This window comes from Staurois parvus, unplaced genomic scaffold (genome assembly GCF_062004578.1).
Source record: "Staurois parvus isolate SC_StPar_1 unplaced genomic scaffold, SC_StPar_1.0 ptg002140l, whole genome shotgun sequence".
Taxonomy (NCBI): domain Eukaryota; kingdom Metazoa; phylum Chordata; class Amphibia; order Anura; family Ranidae; genus Staurois; species Staurois parvus.
Window position 1 is genome coordinate 3413200 of NW_028319936.1, and position 27683 is coordinate 3440882.

The 27683-nt window shown below is 40.7% G+C and overlaps 1 protein-coding gene across 1 annotated transcript in view; it reads left to right on the top strand.

Moving 5' to 3' along the window:
* Positions 1-27683, top strand: part of IFNLR1 (interferon lambda receptor 1) — a 47949-nt gene that overhangs the window by 15251 nt on the left and 5015 nt on the right. The window contains exons 2-6 of the mRNA XM_089665190.1: positions 4176-4308; positions 9200-9369; positions 14851-15002; positions 20879-21035; positions 25252-25376. Coding sequence (XP_089521316.1) covers positions 4176-4308; positions 9200-9369; positions 14851-15002; positions 20879-21035; positions 25252-25376 — 737 coding nt within the window. The remainder of the gene's footprint in view (positions 1-4175; positions 4309-9199; positions 9370-14850; positions 15003-20878; positions 21036-25251; positions 25377-27683) is intronic.

Genomic DNA, 27683 nt, shown 5'->3' on the forward strand with positions numbered 1-27683 from the left:
CTTAAATCAGAAGAGAACAGTACTTCTTACAGTGTTCACCAGATGGGTGATGGTAGTGACAGTAGTGGATGGCGTCGTGTAAACCTCAATAGAACAATTAGAACTCACCAGCACTCTGTTGCAATCATATACTCTTTTTTATTTACTATTTTTATAGAGAGTGGCGGGGATGCTAGTGACATCATTGTCCTAACATAGCCATCTGGGTTCCGATCATCCCTACTGCTGAATATGATTCTAAATAGGGTTTAGTTTATATAATGTCTGTTCACACCTTGTTAGCCTTGGATTTCCTGTAGTCTGGTTTTTTTTCTTCCCATGGTTAGCATTCATTCACACTTTGTCCTTCCACACATTTGAGGTGGATGGGGAAATCACTCTTGCTCTGCTATTGTGTTTTGAAGGCAAGGAGCCTTCTCCACTGTCAGAGCACACTGATCAGTGTTGCCAGCTACAGCGATCGGTAGATCAACTTCTATACAACCAGCCTGCCCATACATGGATCCAAATTTCCATCCATGTACTGTATAAGCGCCTTAACATGCAGCTATTTTTTCAACACAACATGCATGCGTTACCACAAAGTAATGTGCGATTTCGTCCAAAGGCAAGAATAAATTAAATAAAAAGAAAAAATGGGGGCTACTATCTTCAATGTAGGCATTTGAGCAAAAGTATTCACAGATTATTGCCCTTTTTCAGTTCTCATTATATAGATATTTGAAAAAAGTACTGATAAGGCAGTTAGGCTACTAGGTTGGATAGTTTACCACCTGATCAGCTTCAGTGTTATTATATGTAGCCTCTACCTCTTTATGTAAATCTGTGAAACTGTGTTACCAGAAATGTAAATGTAGAAATGTAAACTTGTGGGGGGGGGTCTGTAATTTCACCTCTGTGCAGACCTCTGAGAAAAGCAGTGAGCCAATGGTGCCAAAAGAATGCCTCCAGTTGCCAGGAATCCACATTTGAGTTTTTCTGACAGTTAAAAAAAAAATATCTAAGTGCATAAATCGCAAAGGTAAATAACACTATTTTACAAAATAACTTGCATAGCAAATATGTTATATTTGTTTATTAGTAGACATGCAAGTAACCTGGCGACAGGAATCCACCAATGTGATTGTCAAGTAACTTCTTCTTAACCATGGAGTAAAGCTAAAATAGGTTTACAGAGTTATTTGCCTTCCCCCATGTATGCCCATCCTGATCTGAGGTCCTACAGAAGCTCCTTCTGCTGCTAGGTATGCCACTGGCTACAGGATGTGGTAAACCACAAGTGAACATATACCTTCACAGCTTAGTGATAACAAATAACTTTGGTGTATATAATGAGAAAATGTAACCACATATGTACTGCAACGGATAAGCAGAACAAAGTAGCTACATAGTCGAGTATACAGTATGACAGCCAAAAATGTGTTATGTCTGAAAAGTGCAATTCTTTTAAAGCAGACCTGTCTATAATCAAATGTGAAAATCTCAGAACATTAGCAGGAGGTGATCTTGGCACAGTGTTTTGTTCTAAGTAGGTGTAGTGCCACCCCCTTGAGAGCCACTGGCTTTAGGTCCCCCTTTACTTCCTGCACAATGAGCAGTTTCCACTTGTATCCAGAAACAAGAAACAGTCCATGGGCTCGTTTTTTTTAGTTTTATTATGGTATTTAACTTGGACAGGGTATAGGGGTTATGGGATGCCCAACTTGATTGCAGAATAACAATTGAGGGAAATTTCCTTCTTTAGGAAATACTACAAAATGGCAGATGAATGACTGTGGAACCAGAAGGAACCATGATAGTCCTTAGCAAGGTGGTAGCTTGCAGGAGCTCTGAGTCCCCTTAAGTGGATTTTCAGCAAAGTCCCAACTTGTAGGAGCGCTAAGTGAACAAAATGCCAGTCTACCTGGCTACGGTATCTGATCCCAGGACAAGAGATTGAGTAAGCTATGCACTGTCCCCTGAAGACTTACCAGAATTTGCATCCAGCAGACCTCCCCTTCTAGGCCCTAGGAGTGTAGAGGTTCTCACACTGTCCTTGTCCTGCAGCTGTGGATAGAACTGCTTTCAGGCCTTTTTAGCTGGGCTGCTTCCTCTGCAAGCTGTGCAGGCTGTCTTCCCCGGTGGACTGCAGGGCAGTGGAACTCCCTCTGCCCTCACTCTTTCCTCATTCCTCCTTAGCTTCCAGCCTGGAGGCAGAACACCGCTTCTTCGAGGCCCCCTCCCAGGCTACCCAGCACTCCATCTTCCACCTGACTCCCCTGATGGCTAGGCTCTGTCATATTATGGGCGAATATGCATATCAGCCCCTCCTCACCTCCACCTACTGGCTTTTAGAAACTTCTCCAAGTTTCTAGAGCAGGGGGATGTACCATAGGACTGACCTGTAGAGCCCTCTGGCTTAACCTGAAGTAAACCCTGTGACTAAACCCAGGCTTCTAGCAAGCCTTTAACTACTCTAAACAAATATGAACACCAGACGGCGCTACAAAAGCAAGCATGAATTAATGCAATATTACTTTGTTTTTTGGGGAGGGTATCCTTTTGCATGGAGTCATTTAAAGGAGAACTAAAGACAAAACTTTTTTTTTCATTTTGGATACAGGAAATTAGGGTTATAACCCCAGTAAGATGTTTTTTGCCATCTGTGTCCCATTGGGGTGATTTCTCTTCACTTCCTGTCCCATAACCAAAACAGGAAGTGAGCAGAAATCCCTCCAATCCATCCAAAGTGAGGGAATCACTAGTTGTCACTAGAAACACCAGAACTAGTGTCCCCATTTGAAGATTTCCTCTCAATTCCTGTTCTGAGGACAACTCAATATTTGGGCTTTTCTTTAACTTTCGGTGATAATGCTAAACAGGAAAATTAGAGAGGGTGGATTTCACTAACGGGAATGCAGACAGCAAAAGAAACCTGACAGATGTTCTGACCCCCCTCCAGTCTGTTCAAAACACTACTAATGGTGGAAATCAGCGCTTTATAATGGAGCTGTGGGATTGTGGCAGGCAATCTGACATTAACCACCACTAACTGCCACTGACATCGCCAGTGACATTAATACAGTAATCAGTGATAATACAGTACCAATGACACTGGCTGGAAAGTGGTTAACATATAGGGTGATCAAGGCTTAAAAGTGTCTCTAACTATGTGTAATGTGTGTAAAGTGAGCTATCAATTTCTCATTCCTGTTTTGCATGGATGAGGAACTGACAGATCACTCCCTGTGTACAGAGCTCTGTGCTGAATGTCTACACAGAGCTCTGAGCTGTGATTGTATACAGCCAATCAGCAGGTCCCGGTGGTGAATCATTGGCCGGGACATGCTGACAGACACCCACTGTGTGCAATCACAGTGGGGCTGGTGGGAGGAGGGCGCGAGTCCAAAACCTGGAAGTAGGCAGCGATATACCCATAGGTCACTTTGCCTGCAGCAGCTGCCTGGAAAGTGTTTAACATATAGGACGATCAGGGATAAAAAGTGTGTCTAACTATGTGTAATGTGTGTAATGTGTGCCACTTTTACTAAGAGTGCTATCAATTTTTAATTCCTGCTTTGCAGGGATAAGGAACTGACAGATCGCTCCCTGTGTACAGAGCTCTGTGCTGAATGTCAACACAGAGCTCTGAGCTGTGATTGTATACAGCTAATCAGCAAGTCCCGGCGGTGAAACATTGGCCGGGACATGCTGACAAACACCCGCTGTGTGCAATCACAGTGGGCCATTGGGAGGAGGGCATGCACCCAAAATCTGGAAGTAGGCAGCAATGTAGCCATAGGTTGCTTTGCCTACAGCAGCTGCCTGTCCGCAGTACAATGCGGGCGGGCGGTAGTAACGTGGTTACAAACAAAAAGGAAAAATGGTCCTAAAGAAATATATACATTGTTGTTTAACTTTTCATTTTGAATATACTGTCTGTCATGCTGATCTAATTATTTCAATACTGAGTCATCAGCCTAAAACAAATGTGCATACCAGGACTTCTAACTTCACTCCGGCTTGCTCCATGCTTGTTTCAGGTATGGGCCTCTAGGTATTAAAGTCATTAGATCAGCTTGACTGCCAGGCAACTAGCATGCTCAGAAAAATCAGAGGCTCGTTGTTGTGATTGAAAATTAAAGATTAAACAATTCCTTATTATCATGAACATGATTTGACATTCTTCTTCACAGGCCAGCTTCATGAACCTTTGAACGTCACAACAGAATCCAGAAACTTCAGTCTCTTCCTGACATGGCTGCCAGCTCCTGAAAATCATCCTAATGTAACCTACACTGTCAAATATAAGCTGGTTTTTGAAGAAAAGTAAGCGTGGAATTGCTGAACTATACAATTACTGTGTTGTATTGTGTTATATACTCTTGTGGCAGCATAATGAAGACAGATATCTTTAAGTTTTGTTATATAACCGTATTTAACCTCTTGGAGCCGGCCGCAAGCAAATGTGCAGCCTCCAGGCGTCAAAAAGAGATCTATAATCAGAGATGAATGTGAAGTCCATGTTACTCACGATACGTCTGTATAATGCAAATATTTAAATCTGAACTCTGTACAAAAAAAAACTCTAATTTAAATATATTCCACAATAGCCACAAAGGATATCAATTCACTTTGTGTGCACCAAATGCATCTGCAAACCCAGATATTACCTTGTAAAAGTAGTAGTGACGTGATCACCGTGCTGTACATAGCCTGTGCAGAGAGCAGATCAATCAATAAGTAACCTCCTTATACTCCCACCAAAAAGTCACACTTTCTCCCTAGAAAGTACACAATGAAACATATACCTTTTTGTGATCAACCACATAAATTCCCAAACACAAAATAAAATAAAATAAATTCAACACAAAAAAAATAAATAATAAAATAAAAAATAATAAATAATAAATAAAAAAAATAAATAACATTTAAAAAATTTCAAAAATGTCCAATTTCATTTCAGTCCCAAGTGTATCCAATAAAAATTCCAATGTGTCCAATAACGTCCAAAGTCCCAAATTTTCCACTTCAATCCAGTAAGAAGGAAAATAATCCTACATATTCCACGAAAACCTCAAAGAAAAGAAAAATCCATAGTGCATTACCTTTTACTATATATAAACACTCCCCTCTGTGCAAAACGCAAACCACTCTCAAAATTGTGCAAAACAAAACAAAACAAAAAAATATATTTTTTACTTATTACTTAAATAAAAATAAAAACCAAAAAGTGAAACTCCGTGAACACTCCAATAATATGTGCTCTCTGTGATCTAACCAACCGTGATACTAGATACTATTACCCTCTGTGATCCAGCCAATGGTGATACTAGATACTATTACCCTCTGGGAGTTTTTCACAAGCATAGGCTATATCATGGAATCCATATCTTCCCATTCCTTCACTTCAGGGGTACTCCTCCAAAGTCTGTTCACAGACAACCTCCTCCTCTCCTCATTTTATTTTGTGTTTGGGAATTTATGTGGTTGATCACAAAAAGGTATATGTTTCATTGTGCAGAGAGCAGAGCTGTAGGAGGGGCACAGCAGGCTCCACCCACTACAAGCTGACTGCAAAAAAATACAGGAGGGGCAGAGACAAGGCCAGTCATCCTACACGAGGAGAGAGAGCAGCAGTGACCGGTCTTTATTGCAGGTAGTCCCTGCACAGAGGAAAGGGTTTTACACTGCACATATCTGGAAGAAACACATAAAATATACTAAGATTCATGTAAGAATGCATATGACTTGTATTAAGGTGTCCGTTTATGACACAGAGAATAGCTGCGATTCAACGGATCTCAGCTATTCTCTGGTCATTCACAGTTTATGACACTCAGGAGATCAGCGGAGATCATGTCAGCCCTTCGCTGGAGATCTGTGTTCTCCCTCCAGATTCTCCAGCCCAGAGCTGGAGAATCAGAGGGACCGCAAACTAAGCAGAGATAATTTACCTCTGTTTAGTAAACTGATCTTTTACTGTAATCTCACGAGATTATAGTAAAATCAGCCGTTTTCCAGAGTTTGTAGACCGTTCTCCAGCGTTTGGAGATCGTTCTCCCTTCGTTCGGAGAACTGCTTCATAAACTGCATTCACAGGAGAACTGTGTTCTCCGAGAATGCCGGAGAACTGAGCAGCAATCTATTACCGCTGGTTCATAAACGGACACCTTAATACAATATTTACTTCTCCAGGAGGTCAGCTTTAAGGACATTTTTTGTGCCACATCTTAGTTCGGGGCAAAACTTCTCACACCCTCCATAGCATATCCATTGAGAGAGCTCCTACTGACCACTGATACTTGTTAATGAACAGATAGATGACAGGGTGGTGAGACTTAAGCCGGCCATACACGGGTTGAATTCCGAAAGAATTTTCTTTCGAAAATCTTTTCTAAGAATTTTTGTTTGAAGTTTGCAACATTAGTGGGTCACAAGAATGGCTGATTTTTGTTGCTGATTTGTTTGCAAAACGAACAAATTTGGAATCAATGATGGAAGAATCATACGAGAAATATAAATGAAAAAGCAGTGAGCATGAGCTGTGACCTGGACAGAAAAGAAAATTCTTAGCCACAAAAATTCTTTCCTGTTGCAACATGAGGTGAAATTGAAGGCTTGGTTGGTTGAATATCGAAATCAATGGTGACACCATTGGATTACAAGACACACAAAATTTGCAATTTTCTGAAGAAAATTTGTTTGGAATTCGACCCATGTATGGCCTGAATAAGTCCTAATAACTCTAGTCTGTAATATAAAAAGATCAGAGGGGTACACAAAAAAAGCTGTTCCGTCTAACAGATAATAGTAGGCACCACAAAGTTCCTTCTTTTAGGCAGAACCTTTACTTTACGTGTACAATGGCTAACAAGTTCTCTTTAACCCCTGGACGCCAACGTCACACAAATATGCGGCCACACAGAACTGGGCTTTTTTCCGTGGGGCCGCATATTTGCATACCTACTTTGTGCTGGGAGTGCGCTGCACAGCACGCTCCCAGCACAAAGACCAGGGTCTCACTGAGAGCCCGTTCTAACGATCAGGACACGGGATCCCCGATTCCAGGTCACATGATCGCTGTGATAGCCTCTGATTGGCTATCACAATGATCAGTCACTATGAAGCCTGCCCCCTTGTTTTTTTTTTTTTACCTCTGAATGGAGGAGAGAGATACATTGTATCTCTCTCTCTCCTTGCATATAGAAAAATAAAAAAACAACTGTTTCTAAAAAAAAAAAGATTAAATAAAAAATATTAAAAAATAAAGAAAAAAATACCTAGATCAAGGTTTGATCTAGTTCAGTGCCATGGTTAGTGTTTGGGTCAAGGTCAGGTTCAAAGATCAGGATTTATTTTTTTAAATTGGTATCAGTGTCAGTTAGTGTCAGTGTGTTTTAGGTAAAAAAAAATAATCAAAATGCACACTATTGTTTCTGGGCTGTAGTACAGGTACAAACAACAAATAACATACACATATATGGTATCACTGCGATCGTCGAGCTGAAAAATTTATTCAGGGTTGTTTTTTGGTGGTAGGTTATGGTAGTAACAAGAAACACACAGCTAAATTAAAATAACTTTTTTTTTTTACTATTATGGGCCAGTTTTCCTTTGATAATTAAAAAAAAAGTAGGAGATATTCATTACCATTTACCACCAAATGAAAGCCCAATTTGTCCTGAAAAAAAACCAAGGTATAATTCACCTGGATGTACAAAGTAGTTGTGATGATATGTACTGTTTCCAGGTTGAATGACATCCAGCATTAGTTAAATGAGTAGATGAAGGAAATGCTGTGAGTGCAGAGCATCACTGACTTGCCCCCTGAGATCATTAAGAACTGCCCACTAACAGAGGAAGATTCGGCGGTGGGCAGTGTCATGTGACCTGCCAGACACTGTGCCATGTGACCAGCCAGAATTGAGCTTTAAATGTACACAGTGAACAGTTGTATCTGTTCAGAAGATGTACTGTATATTAAATTACTCTGTAGTAAAGAAAAACCTTGAAAATGAAAAAGGAGTTCCAAAGGTGTATAAAAAATATAGGCAATACTGTATTGCAGCATCACCGTCTTGAGAGCCACTGGCTTTGGGTCCCCTTTTACTTTCTGCACAGCCAGGCAACACGCATGTTCCACTTGTATACAGACACAAGAAACAGCCCAAGGTCTTGGTTTGTAAGTTTTATTAGGGAATTTACCTTGGATAGGGTAAAGGGGTTATGGGATGCTCAACTTGATTGCAGAATAACAATTGAGAACAACTTCCTTCTCTGGACTACAAAAAAAATGGCAGGAATTTGAGGAATTCCAACAATGGCAGTCTTTAACAAAGTGGTAGCTTGCCAGAGCTCTGAGTCTCCTTGAGTAAATTTTTAGCAAAGTGCCAACTTGTAGGAGCTCTTAGTCTCTTAAGTGAACAAAATACCGCCCTACCTGGCTACTGTATCTGATCCAAGGACAAGGAATTGAGTAAGCTATAAACTGTCCACTGAAGACTTGCCAGACTTCTCCCATTTAGGCCCTGGGGGTGTAGAGGTACTCACACCCCTGCAGCTGTGGATAGAACTGAGTCTCTGAGTAAAATCTATACGTTTTTGCTCATCAAGTGTGCTATTTCAGTAAAACTGTTCTGGCTATGAATGGTACAATGTGTAGCAGTGAAGTAAATTACCTAACAGGCTGCCTTTGTGATGTCACCAGACCAGCATCCACTTTCTTTCAAAAGTGACACCATCATTCATCTTGATTAAATACTGTAGAGCAGGGGTCTCCAAACTGCGGCCTAAGGGCTGGATGCAGCCATTTGCTAGCCTTTATCCTACCCTTGGAGCACTATTCCACTCAGTGATACGTGGCACTTCCACTGACACCAACAATGGGGCATTATTTCTTCCACTGATGCCAATTATGGGGTGCTGGTCCTCTCACTAACACCAATGATGGGTGATGAGGCCATGTTTATGCTCACTGATGCTGGGCCCAGGACATTTTCTACCCCCACTGGCCTCCCTAAAGCCTGAAAGACAATAAACTGGCCCTTTGTTTGAAAAGTTTGGGGACTCTTGCTCTAGAGTCTAGCCTGAGTACTATAACCCTAGATGCAGAATAACATCTTTCAAATGTCATCTCTGTCATGAACTAATTTTTAGTATTTTGTTAATATATGTAGCATCTGTTTGATCTCAAGCTAATATTTAGTCTCTTTTCAAGGTGGCGTGTAGTCCATGCGTGTAAGGGTATCTTCGCAACAGAGTGTGATGTAACATGTGCCCTTAAACAGATATACACTAATCTGTGTGCATTGCGAGTCAGGGCTAATTCTGTGTCCCAGGGGCCATCAACATGGGCTTACTTACATAATATATCTTATATGTTCACAGGTAGGTATAAGTAATCCTTTTAATATGATTTTTCAGATATATATATATATATATATATATATATTTATACACACTGCTCAAAAAAATTAAAGGAACACTTTGAAAACACATCAGACCTCAATGGGGAAATATATCATGCTGGATATCTATACTGATATGGACTGGGTACTGTGTTAGGAATGTAAGAATGCCCCATTGTTTGATGGAAATGAAAATTATCAACCGACAGGACTGAATTCAAAGACACCCCGAAAATCAAAGTGAAAAAAATAATGCAGCAGGCTAGGCCATTTTACTGAAATGTCATTGCAGCAACTCCAACATGGTGCTCAGTAGTTTGTATGCCCCCCCTCCCCATGTACTTGTATGCATGCCTGACAATGTCAGGGCATGCTCCTAACAAGACGACGGATGGTGTACTGGGGTATTTCCTTCCAGATCTGGACCAGGGCACCACTGAGCTCCTGAACAGTCTGATGTGCAACTTGGCAGCGTTGGATGGACCGAAATATGATATCCCAGAGGTGTTCTACTGGATTTAGGTCAGACGAGCGTGAGGGCCATTCAATGGTATCAATTCCTTCATCCTTCAGGAACTGCCTACATACTCTTGCCACATGAGGCCAGGCATTGTCGTGCACCAGGAGGAACCCAGGACCCACTGAACCAGTGTAGGGTCTGACAGTGGGTCCAAAAATTTCACCCCGATACCTAATGGCAGTCAGGGTGCTATTGTCTAGCCTGTAGAGGTCTGTGCGTCCCTCCATGGATATGCCTCCCCAGACCATCACTGTCCCAGCACCAAATGCTGAATGATGTTACTGGCAGCATAACTTTCTTCACGGCTTCTTCAAACCCTTTCACGTCTGTCACATGTACTCAGGGTGAACCTGCTCTCATCTGTGGAAAGCACAGGGCACCAGTGGTGGACCTGTTAATTCTGGTGTTCAATGGCAAATGCCAATTGAGCTCTATGGTGCTGGGCAGCGAGCACAGGGCCCACTAGAGGATGTAGGGCCCTCAGGCCACCCTCATGAAGTCTTTTTGATTGTTTGCTCAGAGACATTCACACCAGTGGCCTGCTGGAGATCATTTTGTAGGGCTCTGGCAGTGCTCATCCTGTTCCTCCTTGCACAAAGGAGCAGATACCAGTCTTGCTGATAGGTTAAGAACCTTCTACGGCCATGTCCAGCTCTCCTAGAGTAACTGCCTGTCTCCCGGAATCTCCTCCATGCTCTTGAGACTGTGCTGGGAGACACAGCAAACCTTCTGGCAATGGCACATATTGATGTGCCATCCTGGAGAAGTTGGACAGGAGTTTAATTGACTTGATGCTATACTCTGATCAAACAGTGTTCCTTTAATTTTTTGGAGCAGTGTGTGTATATATATATATATATATATATATATATATATACAATTTTTGCTTGTATTCATTGTGTTTATCATGATTGTATCTTGTATTACATTTTTTTTTAGAATTTAAACACACTAAGAATAATATCATTAAACAAAAGTAACACACTAATATGGATAAGGCTTTCTATAGACTATTATGCAAAACAGGCTTACTTCCAAGTAAGCCTAAAGTAAGCCTAAAGGCTACTCAGGTCACGGCCTGGAACAGCCAACCTGTAAAGAAACAGGCTACCTGTTAATAAACCATACCAAACTTCATGTCATTATTACCTTCAGATATCTTCAGCAACATATATGCCAGACTCCGACCCCACTCCTGCTGTGACAATGCACAAAGAGAACGTGGACCGCAGTGTATTGCAAAAAAAGGACCATCAGGCAAACAACGTCTGTCTTCAGAGCTCCACAGCCAGATAGTGGGTGCCTCCATGCATCCAATCTAAGGGATTATCAGAATCCTCTAAATGTTGGACTAATTCCCCCTCCAGCAGGACATCTTTCCATGGTTATCTACCTTGGGTGTTCTACCCTCCTCAACCAGACAGGACAGCCTATTTTATATCCTCACCCAGCCACCCTTTTACCACTGGCAATAAACTTCCAAGTGTTTGGATGGGGAGGGGGGGAGAGACACATAAATATTCATAATCCAACATTGCCAGCTTCCCTGTCGAAGAAACCACTGATACCTACTGGCACAAATCAGGAACAGCACCAACATTGAGTTTAGGGGAGAGACAAGTGAGATACTTTAAATGAGCCTGGCCAAGATTAGATTAGATTAAATTACATACAGAAAATGGCTTGTTGGACTATGAAAGGGATTTATATGGAAAGTACATAGGCTTTCGTTCATGTAACTCCTACAGAAACACATGGCTAAAACATCCCCTTTATTGTCTGAGTTTACAAGAACAAATGAGTACTGTTCATGATCCTTTTTTTATTTGCACTAACATCCAAATTTTCAGGACAAGCTTTCGAAGTGTGTCAACTTGGACCTTGAAGAAGGGAACACACTCCGAATGCTTGTCCTGAAAATTTGGATGTTAGTGCAAATAAGAAAAAATATCATGGACAGTAGGAAATTATTATAAATAGAAGATAGATCTCAGCACACTAATGGCTAATGTCCAGTGTTATACTGTATGTCCATAAGTCCCAGTAAAGTCTATGGATAATAACCACTTCAGATGGCAGCCATGCCAGAGTGAGCCAACTCTGTATGCAAAATGAAAAAGGAGAAGAGAGGTGCCTTCTAAGTGCAGTATGAAAGGAATGTTTAATAAACCACAATAATAAAAACTCACAATTTGAAGGTGTTTTAAAAGCCCATTAGTAAAACCGTTTCTGTGTTCTGCAAGTGGCCAGTAGAAGGAGCAGTCAGCTCCGAGCGCGTAGCCTTGTGTCCTCCCTTCAGTTCACCGCATCTCTTCCTGTGTGATGTCACATCCGCCCGGCTTGCGGTGCACACTGGTCACAAGCAGTTACGGTTGGGCGATAGAGCCTGAGCTTCCCGACCACCCCTCAGAGCTGTATTCCTACAGTTATATTCCTCCGATTTCAGAGCTGTATTCTTACAGTAGCCAAAGAAACTGTTAATCATGTACGATCCGTGCATGATTAGCTACAATGGAGGGCAGGGGAGACATTGGGGGTTTAATGGGTTCATAAGGGAACTTGTTAGCCCCTTGTGACAGCAATACAGTTAAATGGAAAAAAAAAAATAAAAAGCGTAAAAAAAAAAATAATTCTAGGACCATCATCCATGGTTAACTTGAAATTATGGGGAGTCCCAGTTCGGTGGCAGTGGGAGCAGAGTGCAAGCATCTATCTCCTTGCGGGGAGTGGGCGGCCCCACAGACAAAGGCCGCAGGGAAGGCAAACATCTAGGGCAGCTAAGCCCAAGAGCCCAGGATGGAGAAGACCTTCATCGCCTCCCAAAGAAGTGAGCAGCAGCGCATGCAGGCCACGCAGCATCCCTGGGGATGCCTCCCAGAGCTTGAATTCCTTCTCCAGCCTCCTCTCTGCTCCAACAGTGACAGCGACGGAGGGCAGACTGACTGGGACCCTGGGAGACGAGGACTGGTGGGAGATGCAGGCGCCTACTGCTGGTACTGAAGGTACTGGCATTATAGACAGAGACTGGGTCAGAGGAGGGACTGCAGACAGGGCTAGGGGTTTCTCTCTCATCTCCCCCCTCACTCTCCTGTGACAGATATTTTGGGCCTACAATAATTTTTAATATTATTGTGAACTTCTGATAGGGGTCTCAATTCCTGTACCTTATTTGCCATCTGTTGCATCACCTAAACACCCCCCCCCCCCTTAGGTTTCCTGTAGAGGCCCTGGAGCTGTCATTTCTAACACCTCCTAGGAAGTAACTGGCTTCAAAGGAGGTATGCTTCCTGGACATTGGCCCATTCTAAATTCTGATGAACTACAGTTGGCTAATGTCTTTCACAAATCACAGAGCCCCACTTTGAACAGAAATGGCAAAATACTGGAACCTATTGAAGGGTGGGACTACCTGGAAGGGAGGGGGAAGGGGGTATAAAGTTCTGCCTCTATGTCCTTCTGTTCTTTTCCGGAGCCCAGACCTCAAAACATCAGGATGTCTGTGTAATGTATCAGCATTGCTCTATTTCTTTTCTGTATTTCTGTCCTATAGTCATCTTTCTTTGTATTGGTAAAATTATGTACTTGCATTGTAATATTACTATTTTTAAAGTTATACTGGCTACTATTTATTTGGTCATAATTGATTAGTAGTCAGCTTCATTGCTGTGTAAATAAATTAGATCTTTATTTTTTGCACAGTTTTTATCCTTTGATATTAACATTATTGGTAATAGCCACATGAGGATTGGCTAAATTCATGTATAGACAAAAGGTTGTAATCGCTTATTACATTTATAATATTAGATAGAACCAAGTAAATAAGTGCGCTAGCAAAACCTCTGAAACACTCCCCTCCCTCTCATCCTCCTCTTTCGCGTCCTCATCTCACCCCCCTCTTTCTCTCACCCCCCTCTCATGTACCCTGTCACCCCCCCTCTCTCTTTCACCCTCCCTCTCCGCCTCCTTATCTCCCCCCTCCCCCCCTCTCATCTCCTCCTCACCCCCCCTCTCTCTCACCCCCCTCTCTCTCTCACAGACCCCCTCACTCTCTCACACCCCCCTCCTAATGCCTATGTTGGCTAAGCTGTGTAAAAAAGATTTATACACCTATTTTTAGGCAGCTCCAGTCTGGTCATGTTATGTGTGAGCCAGTGGTGTATGCAAGGGAGAGGAGAGAGCACCAACAACAGATGGGACATGGGAACCTATAGGTGATGTCACCACTCCAGGCTTTACCGGGCACTGTCAAGCGCTCTCTCCTCTCCCTTGTAGCCACTGCTGACTGACACAGGGGATCATGTGGCCAGACTAGAGTGAGCTGAGAACAGGCACTGTTACTTGCCTTGCCCCGGGCACTGACAACCCCCACTACACCACTGGGTACAGGTGTTTGCAATTTTGAGTCTTGAGATGTTTGGTTTGCATCAATTAATGGATACCAATTGTTTATATTTTACCAAAATTTGGGTCTTATTATATGTGTTTGGGAAAAGGCTGCACAAATGTCATGTAACATGAAAAAAAACTACAACAGCCACAATGTTATTCTCCAGCTCCTCTGCTTTCAGAAAATATATCATGTTTGGGGGTTCTAAGTAACTGTCCCTCAAACAATTCTGATTTTATCACAGGAAACATTTTAAAATTGCCCTGAACAGTAACTGGTTCCAATTAAATACCTCTCTGTTTACAAAATCTTCTCTGGTTATGTGTTTATATGTGTAATTTGCACTTATATACAGTACACGTGGGCAGCCATACTGGTGTGTACTCTCCTTCCTGCTGACATTCATATCTTACCAATAAGATCTATCTGAAAACAAGACTCTAAGCACTTAATTCAGTCCTAATTCAGTAAAACATTTGGTAAATAAAAGATATACAAATTAGTGAAAACAAGCTTTCGTATAGTGATCTAATTGATAATTTGTTTTTTTGCAGTGGACCCATCACCTCCCATTCTATATATAATACAAGGAGATGGCACTATGACTATTAACATTTCAATACAAAAGCCATCTTGCATGCCACCTGGTTTGCTCTTCTATTTTAAGTATTTTTTGGAAACCAAAAATACTAACAACTCTGCAGAGGTATGTGATTTTTTTTTTAATCACAAATTGCATCTAAGTAAACATGTATTAAACCAAAGCAAATCTAAAGCTGGATATTATGAAAAATGTATAAACTTCAGTGAAAACTGCATGGCAAAACAAACAGCAGACTAAGAGATGAAATTCTATACGAATTTAATTTTTTCCTGTAAAAGTGCACCCAAACTCCAAGCAGGAAGCTTAAAGTGTTACTAAACCCACAACAGTAAAATCAGTCTGTATATGCAGTAAAGCATGCTTGTTATACTCACTGTGGAACCAAAGGGGTTAATCCTCAGAATTGTGTAAAAATGCTGTTTGATCCTGTCTTCTCTGATCCTCCACTTTTTCAAGTGTCCCCCTCTTATCTCTTATCACATATTGTGTGGAGACACTCTGCACATGTTCAGTTTGGTGTGTATTGCAAGAGAGGTTTTTTTTTTTTCTTGGGAGGGTGCATGTGATCAGCACAGGGCCAATCAGCACTGTCCAGATAGAGGTCAGGCGTTCTGCATCCTCCTAGAGCAGAAAGAAAACTCCTACAAGCTTTAGAAAAGTGCTCTGCTGGACACTGCTAGAAGTCACAGGACTGCTATATACTGCTGATGAGAAAAGACATTTATCAGTTTATATTTACTAAAATAATTACATTTCCATGTTCTGTGTTCTGTGGGAGAACAGATATAGTGAATACAGGGTCCTGGGTTTAGTAACACTTTAAAATATTAGCCCTGTTGCTTTTTAAGAACTTTAAAAGTACCTGCCTAAAGCGGAGTTCCAGCTGGAAAAAAAAAAGTCAACAGCTGCAAAAACTGTAGCTGCTGTGAATGACATTCATGGTCCTGGGAAATGATAGCAGCATTAACCCTGAAAGAAACATTTATTATATTGCAGCTAACCAATTCTTACAGGTAATAGCTACATTCGTTTTCTATTTTAGGCTTTATTTCTTCTATTTTCATCTGGTGATCTAGTCAGTAAGTCTGTTGTTTTTCAACAGAACAAGCTCTCTTCCACCTACAGGAGTGAGACAAACCATTTACCACTGACTGGGATGCTTAACCACTTCCCAACCTCCCTATAGCAAAAATACTGCTACAGGGTGGCACGGGTGCGCAAAATCACGTATATATACGTGATTTTGCGGTTAGGGGGCGCGTACGGCCGTGACTGTCAATCACTGGGTCCTGGCCGGTAATTACTCACCGGTGCCTGGTGATTTCCGATGATCACCAATGGGGAGGAAGACTGTTTGTTTACTAACAGTCCCCCTGCACATAGTTAACCCTTTGATTGCCTCTCATGTTAACCCCTTCCTGCCCAGTGCCATTAGTACAGTGTCAGTGCTTTTTTTTAGCACTGATCACTGTATTGGTGTATTGGTGTTCCCCCCAGTGTCAGAATGTCCGCCGCAGTCCTGCAGTCCTGCTATAAGTCGCTGCTTGCCGACATTACTAGTTTTAAAAAAAATTCCAGTATCTATACCACCATTTGTAAACACTATAACGTTCACATAAACCAATTAATTTATACATGTTGGGATTTTTTTTTAGCACTGATCACTGTATTAGTGTCGCTGGGGATGTTAGTGGCAGTTAGCCAGTGTCAGTTAGTGTCAGAATGCCCTCTTCAGTCCTGCAGTCCCACTATAGGTCACTGACTTCCGTCATTACTAGTATAAATATAATAATAAATTCCAGTATATATACCGCAATTTGTAGACGCTATATCTTTCACGTATTGGGATTTTTGTTTTAGCAAAGACATGTAGCAGAATACATTTTGGCCTAAATTTTTTACGTAATTTGATTTTTTACTGGACATTTAATAGCAAAAAGTCAAAAATATTATTTTTTCTCAAAACTGTTGGTCTTTTTTTTATAGTGCAAAAATAAAAACCGCACAGGCGATCAAATACCACTGAAAGAAAGGAAAAAAAGGCCAGTTTTGTGAGGCTGCTAATTTGTGTGCAGTCGGCGTCAAGGGGTTATAATAGTGAAATGTGTCTAGGCAATGTACAAAAGTGCAGAAGCTTTTAGTTTTGTTTAGGAAAGAATCTGGTGATTTACAGGTGGGAGATTGTGGGAGACAGGGACAGTGCATTATCACCTGCATAGCACAAAGTGCCCAAATAAGCTGTTATTTTCATGAAAGTTAGCGATTAAAATATAAATCTGATTTTCGAAGATTTGGATGTATGCGAATCTTCAAATAGATATAGAGACGTATGTCAATGAATCAGAAAAAAGTTATAACTAAACTAACAAATGCATTCATTTAATTCTGATGACGTCAAATGATGCGGTAGTTGTTTGGGCCCATGGGGAAATACTTCAGTTTTAAAATTTGAAAATTCGGATTTGAGTAAATTTGTGATTTAAATTGAATTTGTAATTGTCACAGTGGGGTTCTTTCACTAAAACTGGAGAGTGCAAAATCTGGTGCAGCTGTGCATGGTAGTCCATCAGCTTCTAACTTAAGCTTGTTCAATCAAGCGTTGGAAAAAAAAATTATTGTTTTTTGTGCAGAGCTGCACCAGATTTTGTACTCTCCACTTTTAATAAATCATCTCCTATCAATCAGTTGAGTTCCTCAGTCTAATGCAATGGCAGCACAGTAGCTAAATGCTTAGCACTTCTGCCTGGCAGTACTAGATTTACTAGTTAGAAGCAGGACAGGCTTCTTTAAAGAGAGAGGTTTTCAGGGATCGTCTAAAGGTGGATAGATTAGGAAATACCCAGACAGATTGGGGTAGGGAGTTCTATAGGATGGGAGAAGCTCGGGAAAAGTCCTTTAGGTGAGCATGGGAGGAGGTGATATGGGAACTAGAGAGCAGCAGTCTTGGGAGGATCGAAGAGAGCAGTTTGGTTGATATTTTGAGACCAGGTTGGTGATGTAGCTGGGGGTTACTTTAACCACTTCCCGACTGGCCTTTGTATATAAACAGCCGGACGGTGGCACTGCAAGGTTGGGTGGCTGTTTATAAACAGCCTCCCCGCACCCTGCTTGTGCGCACTCTCCGGGAGCACGCAGCACCGCGATCTGGTGCCCGCTGTGTCCTCAGTGAAACACGGATCGTCAGAAGGAACCTCTGTACGAAGTCCTGATCATGTGATCACTGATTGGCCAATCAGTGATCACATGCAAAGTAGTAAGCAAGATGTCACTTCTGACATCATTGCTTACTACGTGTGAAATCTGTAAATGATCACAGAGGTCACATGGTACAAGGCTATTCACAACAGCCTTGTACCATGTGACAAGCTGTGACCAATCACAGCTCACTCAGTAGTTCTTAATGGCTGCAAGAATGCAGACAGAGAGAAAGAGAAATGATTGCTTTTACATCCTATATGGGTGTAAAAGCAGTCAGTGTAAAAAAAAAAAAAAAAATCTTCATCACCCCCAAAAGTAGTACAGTGTCACCATGGTGACACTGTACTGCTAGGGTGACAGTATGTAAAAAAAAAAATAAAATAAAATAAGTAATAATTTAAAAAAAAAATAAAAATGTAAACAAAATGTTTAAAAATTATAACTTTTGGTTATAAACTAATTTGGCTTATTTTTTTTTCACTAAAAAGATATCGGAATAAATTTTGGCCAAGATTTATGATAAAATATTATTTATTTGCAAAATTTTATAAGAAAAACACTTCTTTTCAAAATTTTTGGACATTTTCATTTACATAGCAAAAAAATAAAAATCCCAGTGGTGAATAAAATACCACCAAAATAAAGTTTTATCTGTGTCAAAAAATGGTAAAAATTCATATGGGTACAGTGTTGCATGACCGCGCAATTGTAATTGAAAGTGTGATAGCGCTGAAAGCTGAAAATTGCCCTGGTCAGGAAGGGGGTAAAAGTGGGTTGAACTGATGGATACCAGGCAGCTCCTGTGAGACAGAAGGCACCAAGTTTCAGCTCTTTTTAGATTTGATTGTTTGTTTGCTTTTTGGCAGTAGGAAGGAGAAATAGGAGAAATGCCAGGAGGCAGAACAGTAGGCAACATTAGCAATAATAACAGTGAGAATATGAGTCAAAACAGTTTGGTCTTTTCTTATACATATATAAAATAAATCAACCCCCCCCATGTTGAGGGCATGTGGCCTGGTATGGTTCAGGAGGGGGGGACGCTCGTTTGTCCCTCCCCTCCCTTTTCCTGACCTGCATACAATCCATTTACATCTGTTTTTCGTCCGTTCTGGGTTTTTTTGCTGAAGAAAAATAGGGTTTTCTTCCGTTCAAAAAAACGGATGTTAACAGATGCGGACATTATAGGATGCAAAAAGATGTTCATCTGTTTACACCTGCAAATCCATAGAAATTCATGGGGGTCTGTTTTTCATCCATAAATGGACAGATGAAAAACAGACACACGGAACGCCCGTGTAAAAGGACCCTTAATATCACATTCTTAAATCGGCAATTCACTATGTTGTTTTGTGGTCTTTACCACAAAACGCTCAAAATGCTTGGTAAATCTGCATAGAAAGTTGTTAAAGTCAATTCACAGAAGGATATAAATAATGAAATGCATGTGCTAATTAAGTAATGGTACAGGCCTGCATTATATAAGGAAAGTAAAAAGATAAATTCCAATTTTGAGTAGTCTCTGCCTTTTTAGATCAGTTCTCTCAACAGTAATGCATAGAACCCCGAATATGGAAATATGGAAATCTTTGAGGTTGATTTACTTAAAATATAACTAAAGAAAAAAAATGTTTTTTTAAATTTTGGATAGAGTGGAGGAGCAGAAAAACTGAAGTTGTTTAACCTCCCTAGCGGTATTCCCGAGTGTAGCTCGGGGTAAAGTTTCAGTACCAAAAGCGATAACCCTGAGCTACACTCGGGTTTACCATGCAGCGTTGCTCAGGGATTCACTGCAGCGCTTACCTTGTCCTTCACTCCCGCAATGCGTCCCCTGCAGCGTCCCCGGCCATCTCCTCCAGCCAATGTCAGCATCCAGCTTCTGTGTTCTGGTCCCTGTGACGTCGGGACGTACGGGTGCCGGAACCGGCGGCAAACTTGAAATTTTTTAAAAATATCATTTTTTTTTTAAATGATTATTACATAGTAAAACATTGCTGTTTTAAAGCATTTCACATACATTTTGTCCCTACTGCTTTGTCCTGTGCCCTGCCTGCATTTTGACTGTTCTTTCTGCCTGGAAACTTAGAAAAGTCCATGGCGTCCAAAAAGCATCCCATTATGTCAAAATCGGTTTTAGACCGGCTAGAGAACACCGATAGTAAATCAGAACCACTTGCAGAATTGAGTGATAATGATTTGTGGGGAAATTCGTCATCAGACACTGAAAACGATTCTGCGACTTTGCTCAGCAATGTGCGAACTTGGCGCTATATTTCAAATTTCAGTGTTTTTGGTTTGATTATATTATTGAATTAAATTTATTATTATTATATTGTTATTTTTTATGATTATTTATTAAATTATAATTTATGATTTCGTGTTTCAAGTTTTATCATATCCGGAATGTTTACTAGACTCTTGTTCGGACAGCTTTCAGTGAGTTATTCCTAAATTACAGGCCTACAATAAAAAAACTACATATTTCCATGCAAAAAAATGTACCGCTTTCAGCACCAAAAATCTGAAATAATCATACCGCTAGGGAGGTTAAAGCTAAAATCGGACCTAAACAAATACACAAGCACCATGTGTATTCTTACTAAAATCTTGACATTCTTTGTATATTTCTAGCAGTTTAAAAAATGAAAACTGTGTAGAAGGTAAAATATATACTAATGGAAATCATTTTCCTATCAATCATGTCATTCCTAGTTTCTTAATTGATTAACTATTGTTGTATAAATAAAACAAGCTAATTTTCACATTGACTATCTAATTACTAGAAAACATGGCAAAAGGATATGACAGGGCCTTTAGAAACAATTGAAACGGATGAATTTGAAGGTGAATACTGCATGGTGGCAAGAACTATATTAATTACTGATAGAAAAAAAGTTAGTGGACCATCAAATCCTTTTTGCTTTACCATTAATCAAAAAGGTAAGTCTGTAGTATTGTACATTATGCCTTATGTTACATTTTAATTGTTTTTGTAAATATACTGTTACATAATGTAGCTTCTGTCATCACATAGAATTATTAGTGCATAATATGATTCCTGAAATTTGAACTACTATAGAGAGTAATAATCATGCTTGGTCCATGCGTCCAGATTACCATTACTCCCCACACACATAAAATAGGGCAGAGCTGATATGCATTCAAACATTGTGGTTGATTTACAAAAACTGAAGCGTGCAAAATCTGGTGCAGCTCTGCATAGAAACCAATCAGCTTTCAGGTTTTTTTGTCAAAGCCTAATTGAACGAGCTGAAGTTAGAAGCCGATTGGCTACCATGCACAGCTTAACCAGCTTCTGAGTGCTCCCATTTTAGTAAATCTCTCCCATTGTCTTACCATGGACATGCCTGGCAGTGTGTATATCTGATGTATGATTTTTTATGTCTGTGATGAGAATAGCATGTAGTTTGGAAGTTGGGATATGCTGGATGCAGTCTAAATATTTAGTGCTACCTTTTTGAGGGCCCCTGAGTATTTTTGGCTTCCCTTGGTGGGGCCCTAGCTGGTGCACATTAGGGTTCAGCTCTTTCCTTGTGTACGGGCAAGATTTCCTTAAGATGGTATCATCACAGAAAGATCCCCCCTTTGAGTGATGTTGAAACTGGGTAAGGTCTCTTGACCAACAAAGGATGAAGACAAGAATAGGTTAAGATTGAAAAAAGGGTGGAAACAAACTTCAGCAGAGGTTGAACCCCTAAAGATAGTGAACTAGCCTGGTGAAGCAAGTTCCTTTGGTGCTGGAAGAGGCTTGAAATAAGATACTAGTGTAATCCTGTCTGCAGGGGGCATGTGCTGTAGCCAGAGTCCTGTGGTTTCAGGATTTTAGTAAGACACTAAAGCAGTAGGCCATAATGCAGAATGGGCTAGACAGTCTGGGCCTCAGTGTGATAATCTGTGGTGTAAGGTGTACTGAACTTAACAATTGAAATGAACACAGTCACTTGCAACTTGTGATGAGCTTGGTTATGGAACCCTCAGTACCAGTTTGCAGCGTAAGAAGTCTCTCAGTTGGGAGTTCCTTGTTCCTTTGGCCCCACTGTTAGGAGTGATGCTGATGACATCACTACGATCTGCCTGCCCACAGAATTGATTGTCTTGCTCGTTAGTGATACCAGCTGTCTGCAGTCCTTCTTTTCTTCTTCACACAATAGCCTGATCCAGCCTGGATCCCTGGATCTTCCACATGATCTCCTCCACACACTTGTCCTCTCTCTCTTACCATCTACTTCCTTCTTGTAAAGTTCCCGGGTTTCTCAATATACAGTATCTCACAGAAGTGAGTACACCCCTCATATTTTTGTAAATATTTTATTATATCTTTTCATGTGACAACCCTGAAGAAATGACACTTTGCTACAATGTAAAGCAGTGAGGGTACAACTTGTATAACAGTGTAAATTTGCTGTCCCCTAAAAATAACTCAACACACAGCCATTAATGTCTAAACCGCTGGCAACAAAAGTGAGTACACCCCTAAGTGAAAATGTCCAACTTTGGCCCAAAGTGTCAATATTTTGTGTGGCCACCATTATTTTCCAGCACTGCCTTAACCCTCTTGGGCATGGAGTTCACCAGAGCTTTACAGGTTGCCACTGGAGTCCTCTTCCACTCCTCCATAATGACATCATGGAGCTGGTGGATGTTAGCAACCTTGAACTCCTCCACCTTCCATTTGAGGATGCCCCACAGATGCTCAATAGGGTTTGGGTCTGGAGACATGCTTGGGCAGTCCATCACCCTTACCCTCAGCTTCTTTAGCAAGGCAGTGGTCATCTTGGAGGTGTGTTTGGGGTCGTTATCATGTTGGAATACTGCCCTGCGGCCCAGTCTCTGAAGGGATGGCATCATACTCTGCTTCAGTATGTCACAGTACATGTTGGCATTCATGGTTCCCCAACTGTAGCTCCCCAGTGCCGGCAGCACTCATGCAGCCCCAGACCATTACACTCCCATCACCATGCTTGACTGTAGGCAAGACACACTTGTCTTTGTACTCCTCACCTGGTTGCCACCACACACACTTGACATCACCTGAACCAAATCAGTTGATCTTGGTCTCATCAGACCACAGGACATGGTTCCAGTAATACATGTCCTTAGTCTGCTTGTCTTCAGCAAACTGTTTGCCTGCTTTCTTGTGCATCATCTTTAGAAGAGGCTTCCTTCTGGGACGACAGCCATGCAGACCAATTTCATGCAGTGTGCAGCGTATGGTCTGAGCACTGACAGGCTGACCCTCCACCCCTTCAACCTCTGCAGCATTGCTGGCAGCACTCATACGTCTATTTCCCAAAGACATCCTCTGGATATGATGCTGAGCACGTGCACTCAACTTCTTTGGTCGACCATGGCGAGGCCTGTCCTGTCAAAGCACTGTATGGTCTTGGCCACCATTCTGAAGCTCAGTTTCAGGGTCTTGGCAATCTTCTTATAGCCTAGGCCATCTTTATGTAGAGCAACAATTCTTTTTTTCAGATCCTCAGAGAGTTCTTTGCCATGAGGTGCCATGTTGAACTTCCAGTGATCAGTATGAGAGAGTGAGAGAGATAACATCAAATTTAACACACCTACTCCCCAGTCACAACTGAGACCTTGTAACACTAGCGAGTCACATAACACTGGGGAGGGAAAATTGGCAATTGGGCTCAATTTGTACTGACTTTTGGTGCCAGCAGTTTAGACAATGGTTGTGTGTTGAGTTATTTTGAGGGGGCAGCAAATTTACACTGTTATACAAGCTGTACACTCACTACTTTACATTGTAACAAAGTGTAATTTCTTCAGTGTTGTCACATGAAAATATTTACAAAAATGTGAGGGGTGGACTCACTTCTGGGAGATACTGTATATGCTCCAGCCCCTTGGCCAGCTCTTTTGGGAAATGTAGTCTGTTCACTCCTTGTCTGAGTGCAAAAGTCCTGCTACCAGCATAGATCAACAATGCTTTGCTGCAATAGATTCTGGATAATTGAACCTCAGAACACTGCCATCTTGTGTTTAATTAACATCCTGCAACTATTATTAATGCAGTGTGTTACAAATACAATAATATCTTGGTCCAGCTGCCATCACTTAATGTGATTCAGGGCTAAATTTAATACCAAAGACTGTACTTGCAATTTGAAGAGAACTGGCAACTTTCTTGTTAAATAGAAATATTGTCAAAACTCATTTTGCTAGAAAATATGAATTTCAGAATAGTTGTCTATGGGCACGTGTAAAGCTAAACTCCAGGAAAACTGTTAAAATACACAGATAAAATGCAAATAATACAGCTGTTTTACCTGCCAAACGGTTTGTATTTCTGTCCATTCATTCCTGAGATTTACAAAGCCAACTGGGGAACCCATGTCTCTATTGCAGTTAAGTTATAAATCTAGGTCTTGTCCCTGCACTTAAGCTGGCCAAAATGGGTATTTTAACTGATGAGTCGTCTCTCTAAAATTCTGTTGTCTGTCAGCATATTCAAAGTTAGCATGTGAATACTGCAGAAAAGCTGACTGTATGTGCTGCTTTTCCCTCTCCTATTTTGAGTTTGGCTGTATTAGAGATTGCAAGAAGCTGATACCAACTCAAATTCGGGTACACTAGATGCTTTTGCTAATACATGTAATATTTTTTAAAGGCCACAAACCTGCATTAACATGTCAAGTTTTATTTGCTTGTAATTCTTCTTTAACACATATAAAAGACTTCCTTTAGATTGTAAGCTCCACGAGCAGGGCCCTAATTTTCCTTCTGTACTGAAATGTGTTGTAATTGTACTGTGTCCCTTACATTGTAAAGCGCTGTGCAAACTGTTGGCGCTATATAAATCCTGTATAATAATAATAATAATAAAAATTTAGCAGGATAAAATCATTTGTTTTAAATGGGGCTGTACTAACTTCCAATTGAATGTACCTTTCTTGTGGACGCACCAAAAATGATTATGGGGAACAGACTTATGCATATAGTACATAAATAGAAAAGAAAAGAAATATAATAGCTTGAAATTTGCACAAATGCACATATACATTGAGGAAAGTATTACTTTCCATTCAGTAAAAAAAGAAAACAATTCTTTTCCCTAATCTGTTGACGGTATGAGATGAAATTAGCAATGTTAAAAACATAATATCTCTTCCTTTTTTAGATCAATCCCATCATTTAATGCCATTGATTGGACTGCCAGCAGTGGTTGCCATCATCTTTGTTGTATCTCTGTTTTACATAATCTGGCATATGACAAATCAGAAGCCTACAATCCCCAATGTATTGGTGAGTTTTGACCTTTTTTTTTTCTCAGTGGAGTCAATAACAACTTACATCAAACCTTTGTGATACTAGCATTGCCTCTATAATATAAAATGTATAACAAATGTAAAAAAATACATTGCAGCCAATCACAGTGATCACATGCAGTCTGGAGGGTTTTTTTTAGAAACAAGCCTCTCCAGACAGCAGGTGCCTTTTCATCCTGAAGATGGTAGTGTGCCTTGGTTTAGTACTGTAATTGACAGATACAGTATTGAAAAATAAACATTGTCATCTTGCCCATACAGGGTAAAGCAACAGTGTCTGCATCTCTCTTATACTCACCTTATCTGCGCTTCCTTGTATCTTCTTGCTTCTCAGCTGCTGGCCACACTACCTGGAACTCCTGGGTATTGAGAAGCATGTGGCCAGCTCCCATGTGACAGTGCAAGGGCCTTATAGCCAATCACTATGCCTGAGCACAGTCATATGACTGGGAGAGTGATGCCACTGCTCCCCAGGGTGGCTGATACAGCCAATACAGCAGCGGACCATTTGGAAACCACTGCACGAGGGTCCGGGGTCAGTAGGGGGCCCCATGAGATGGCTCTGGTACCTTTTTCATAGGCTTTTTTGAGTTTGGGCAAGGACACAGGGGCCCCATGATCCCCTATTGCCCGGGGGCCCCATGAATTGTCAGTCCGCCCCTGAGCCAATGTCAGCAAAGGATTCAAAAGAAACAGAGGTAAGGTATGTGTGTTTAGGGGTTGTGTGATACATTGTTTCCTTGCGCTGCATAGGCAGGTGACAGTGTCTCTTTAAAAATAATTATTTTTTTACTCTTCTGGGGCAATTGTGTTCTCCCTGCCCCTCATTGTTCAGATAAAACAGAAGAGCAGGATCACAACCAATCTATAGATGACTATGTGATGGAAACTACACTCCCTTCACAAGACTATGCTGCAAGAAATGCCCTCAACTCCCCTTTCACAGAAGATCGAATTGGTGTGATTCAATCTAGGCAAGAACCCAGGTCCAGATGGATTTACCACAGAATTCTATAAAGCCCTCAAGGAACTTCATGCCCCTTTTCTGCTCAGTCTTCATCTTCATCTCCACTAAAAACTCATTCCCTTCCTAATTGTTCGAGGCACATACAGTATTTCTCTAATGCCAAAGCCAGATAGGGACCACTCTTTGTTCCATTTATCACCAAATTTCACTGGGGTTTTCCAAGGATGTGAAGCATAAGGCAACATTATCAAGACAATATGGAGCACTTAGCCAATGCTCTCTGGCACAATCTTTCTGTTACAAACATTCAGTTTGGTTGACACTAGCCTACATTTTAATTATTTTGCAGATTGCCTTTTAATGTTTGTGACTGTTCCTCATATACATATGCCCTCAATCATCTATGAATTTAAACATTTTGGAATGCTTAGCAACTTCAAAGTCAATTTCTCCAAATCTTCCATGTCTCTCCAACTAGACACCCTCCTTCACAGCTAATTCTTCAAAAAATGTTTCCATTCTCTAAAGTACTTAGGAGTTTGACCATTGTAAAACAATCTTCTCTCTCCCAAAATGAAAGGGCGGTGCTAATGTCTCCAAGTTGTCTCACTATACCATGTCACATCCATCTGTATGAGATTGATGGACTGGTTCTATAATCAAATCTCCACACAAAGGGTTCAAATTGAACAAGCCCTAACTCCCTGCAATCTTCAAATGCTACTTTGGGTTCAACCAAAACATAGGAGCAAATTGCCCTCCCTTTCCATGCTTATGCACCACTTCCTGAATTGTGGGACAAAGTAATTTGTAAAATAAGTTTTTCTCTTCTGTAAACTGCCATTTAGCACTTCAAAGGTATCAGACCATCCACCATAAAATATACTGTATATTATTAAAAAAAGATCTTTACTATATATACATACAATATTATAAAATTGTACAAAAGTTACCATAAAACCTAACTGAAATGGATTATTCTTTCCACAGCTTTATATACAATATAGTGTTCACATACATTTACTATATACTTCAAAGAGTTTTGGCAGAAGTGTTTTTGACATCTAAACAAACTTTTAACTTACAAATTGCATTGTTGTTATGTTTACAAAGTGGTTACATATTTCACAGATCTGCTTTCTCTGGCTGTAGATGTATCTATAATAATGTAATGATGTGCACTTTACCTATATTATTGCTCTTTATAATAATGTAATAGTACAATCAGTCATAATAATATTATATATGTTTTTCAATCGCATTATTAAAATAAATATAATGCTCCCACTAAATATGCAAATGTATATAAAGTGGTAG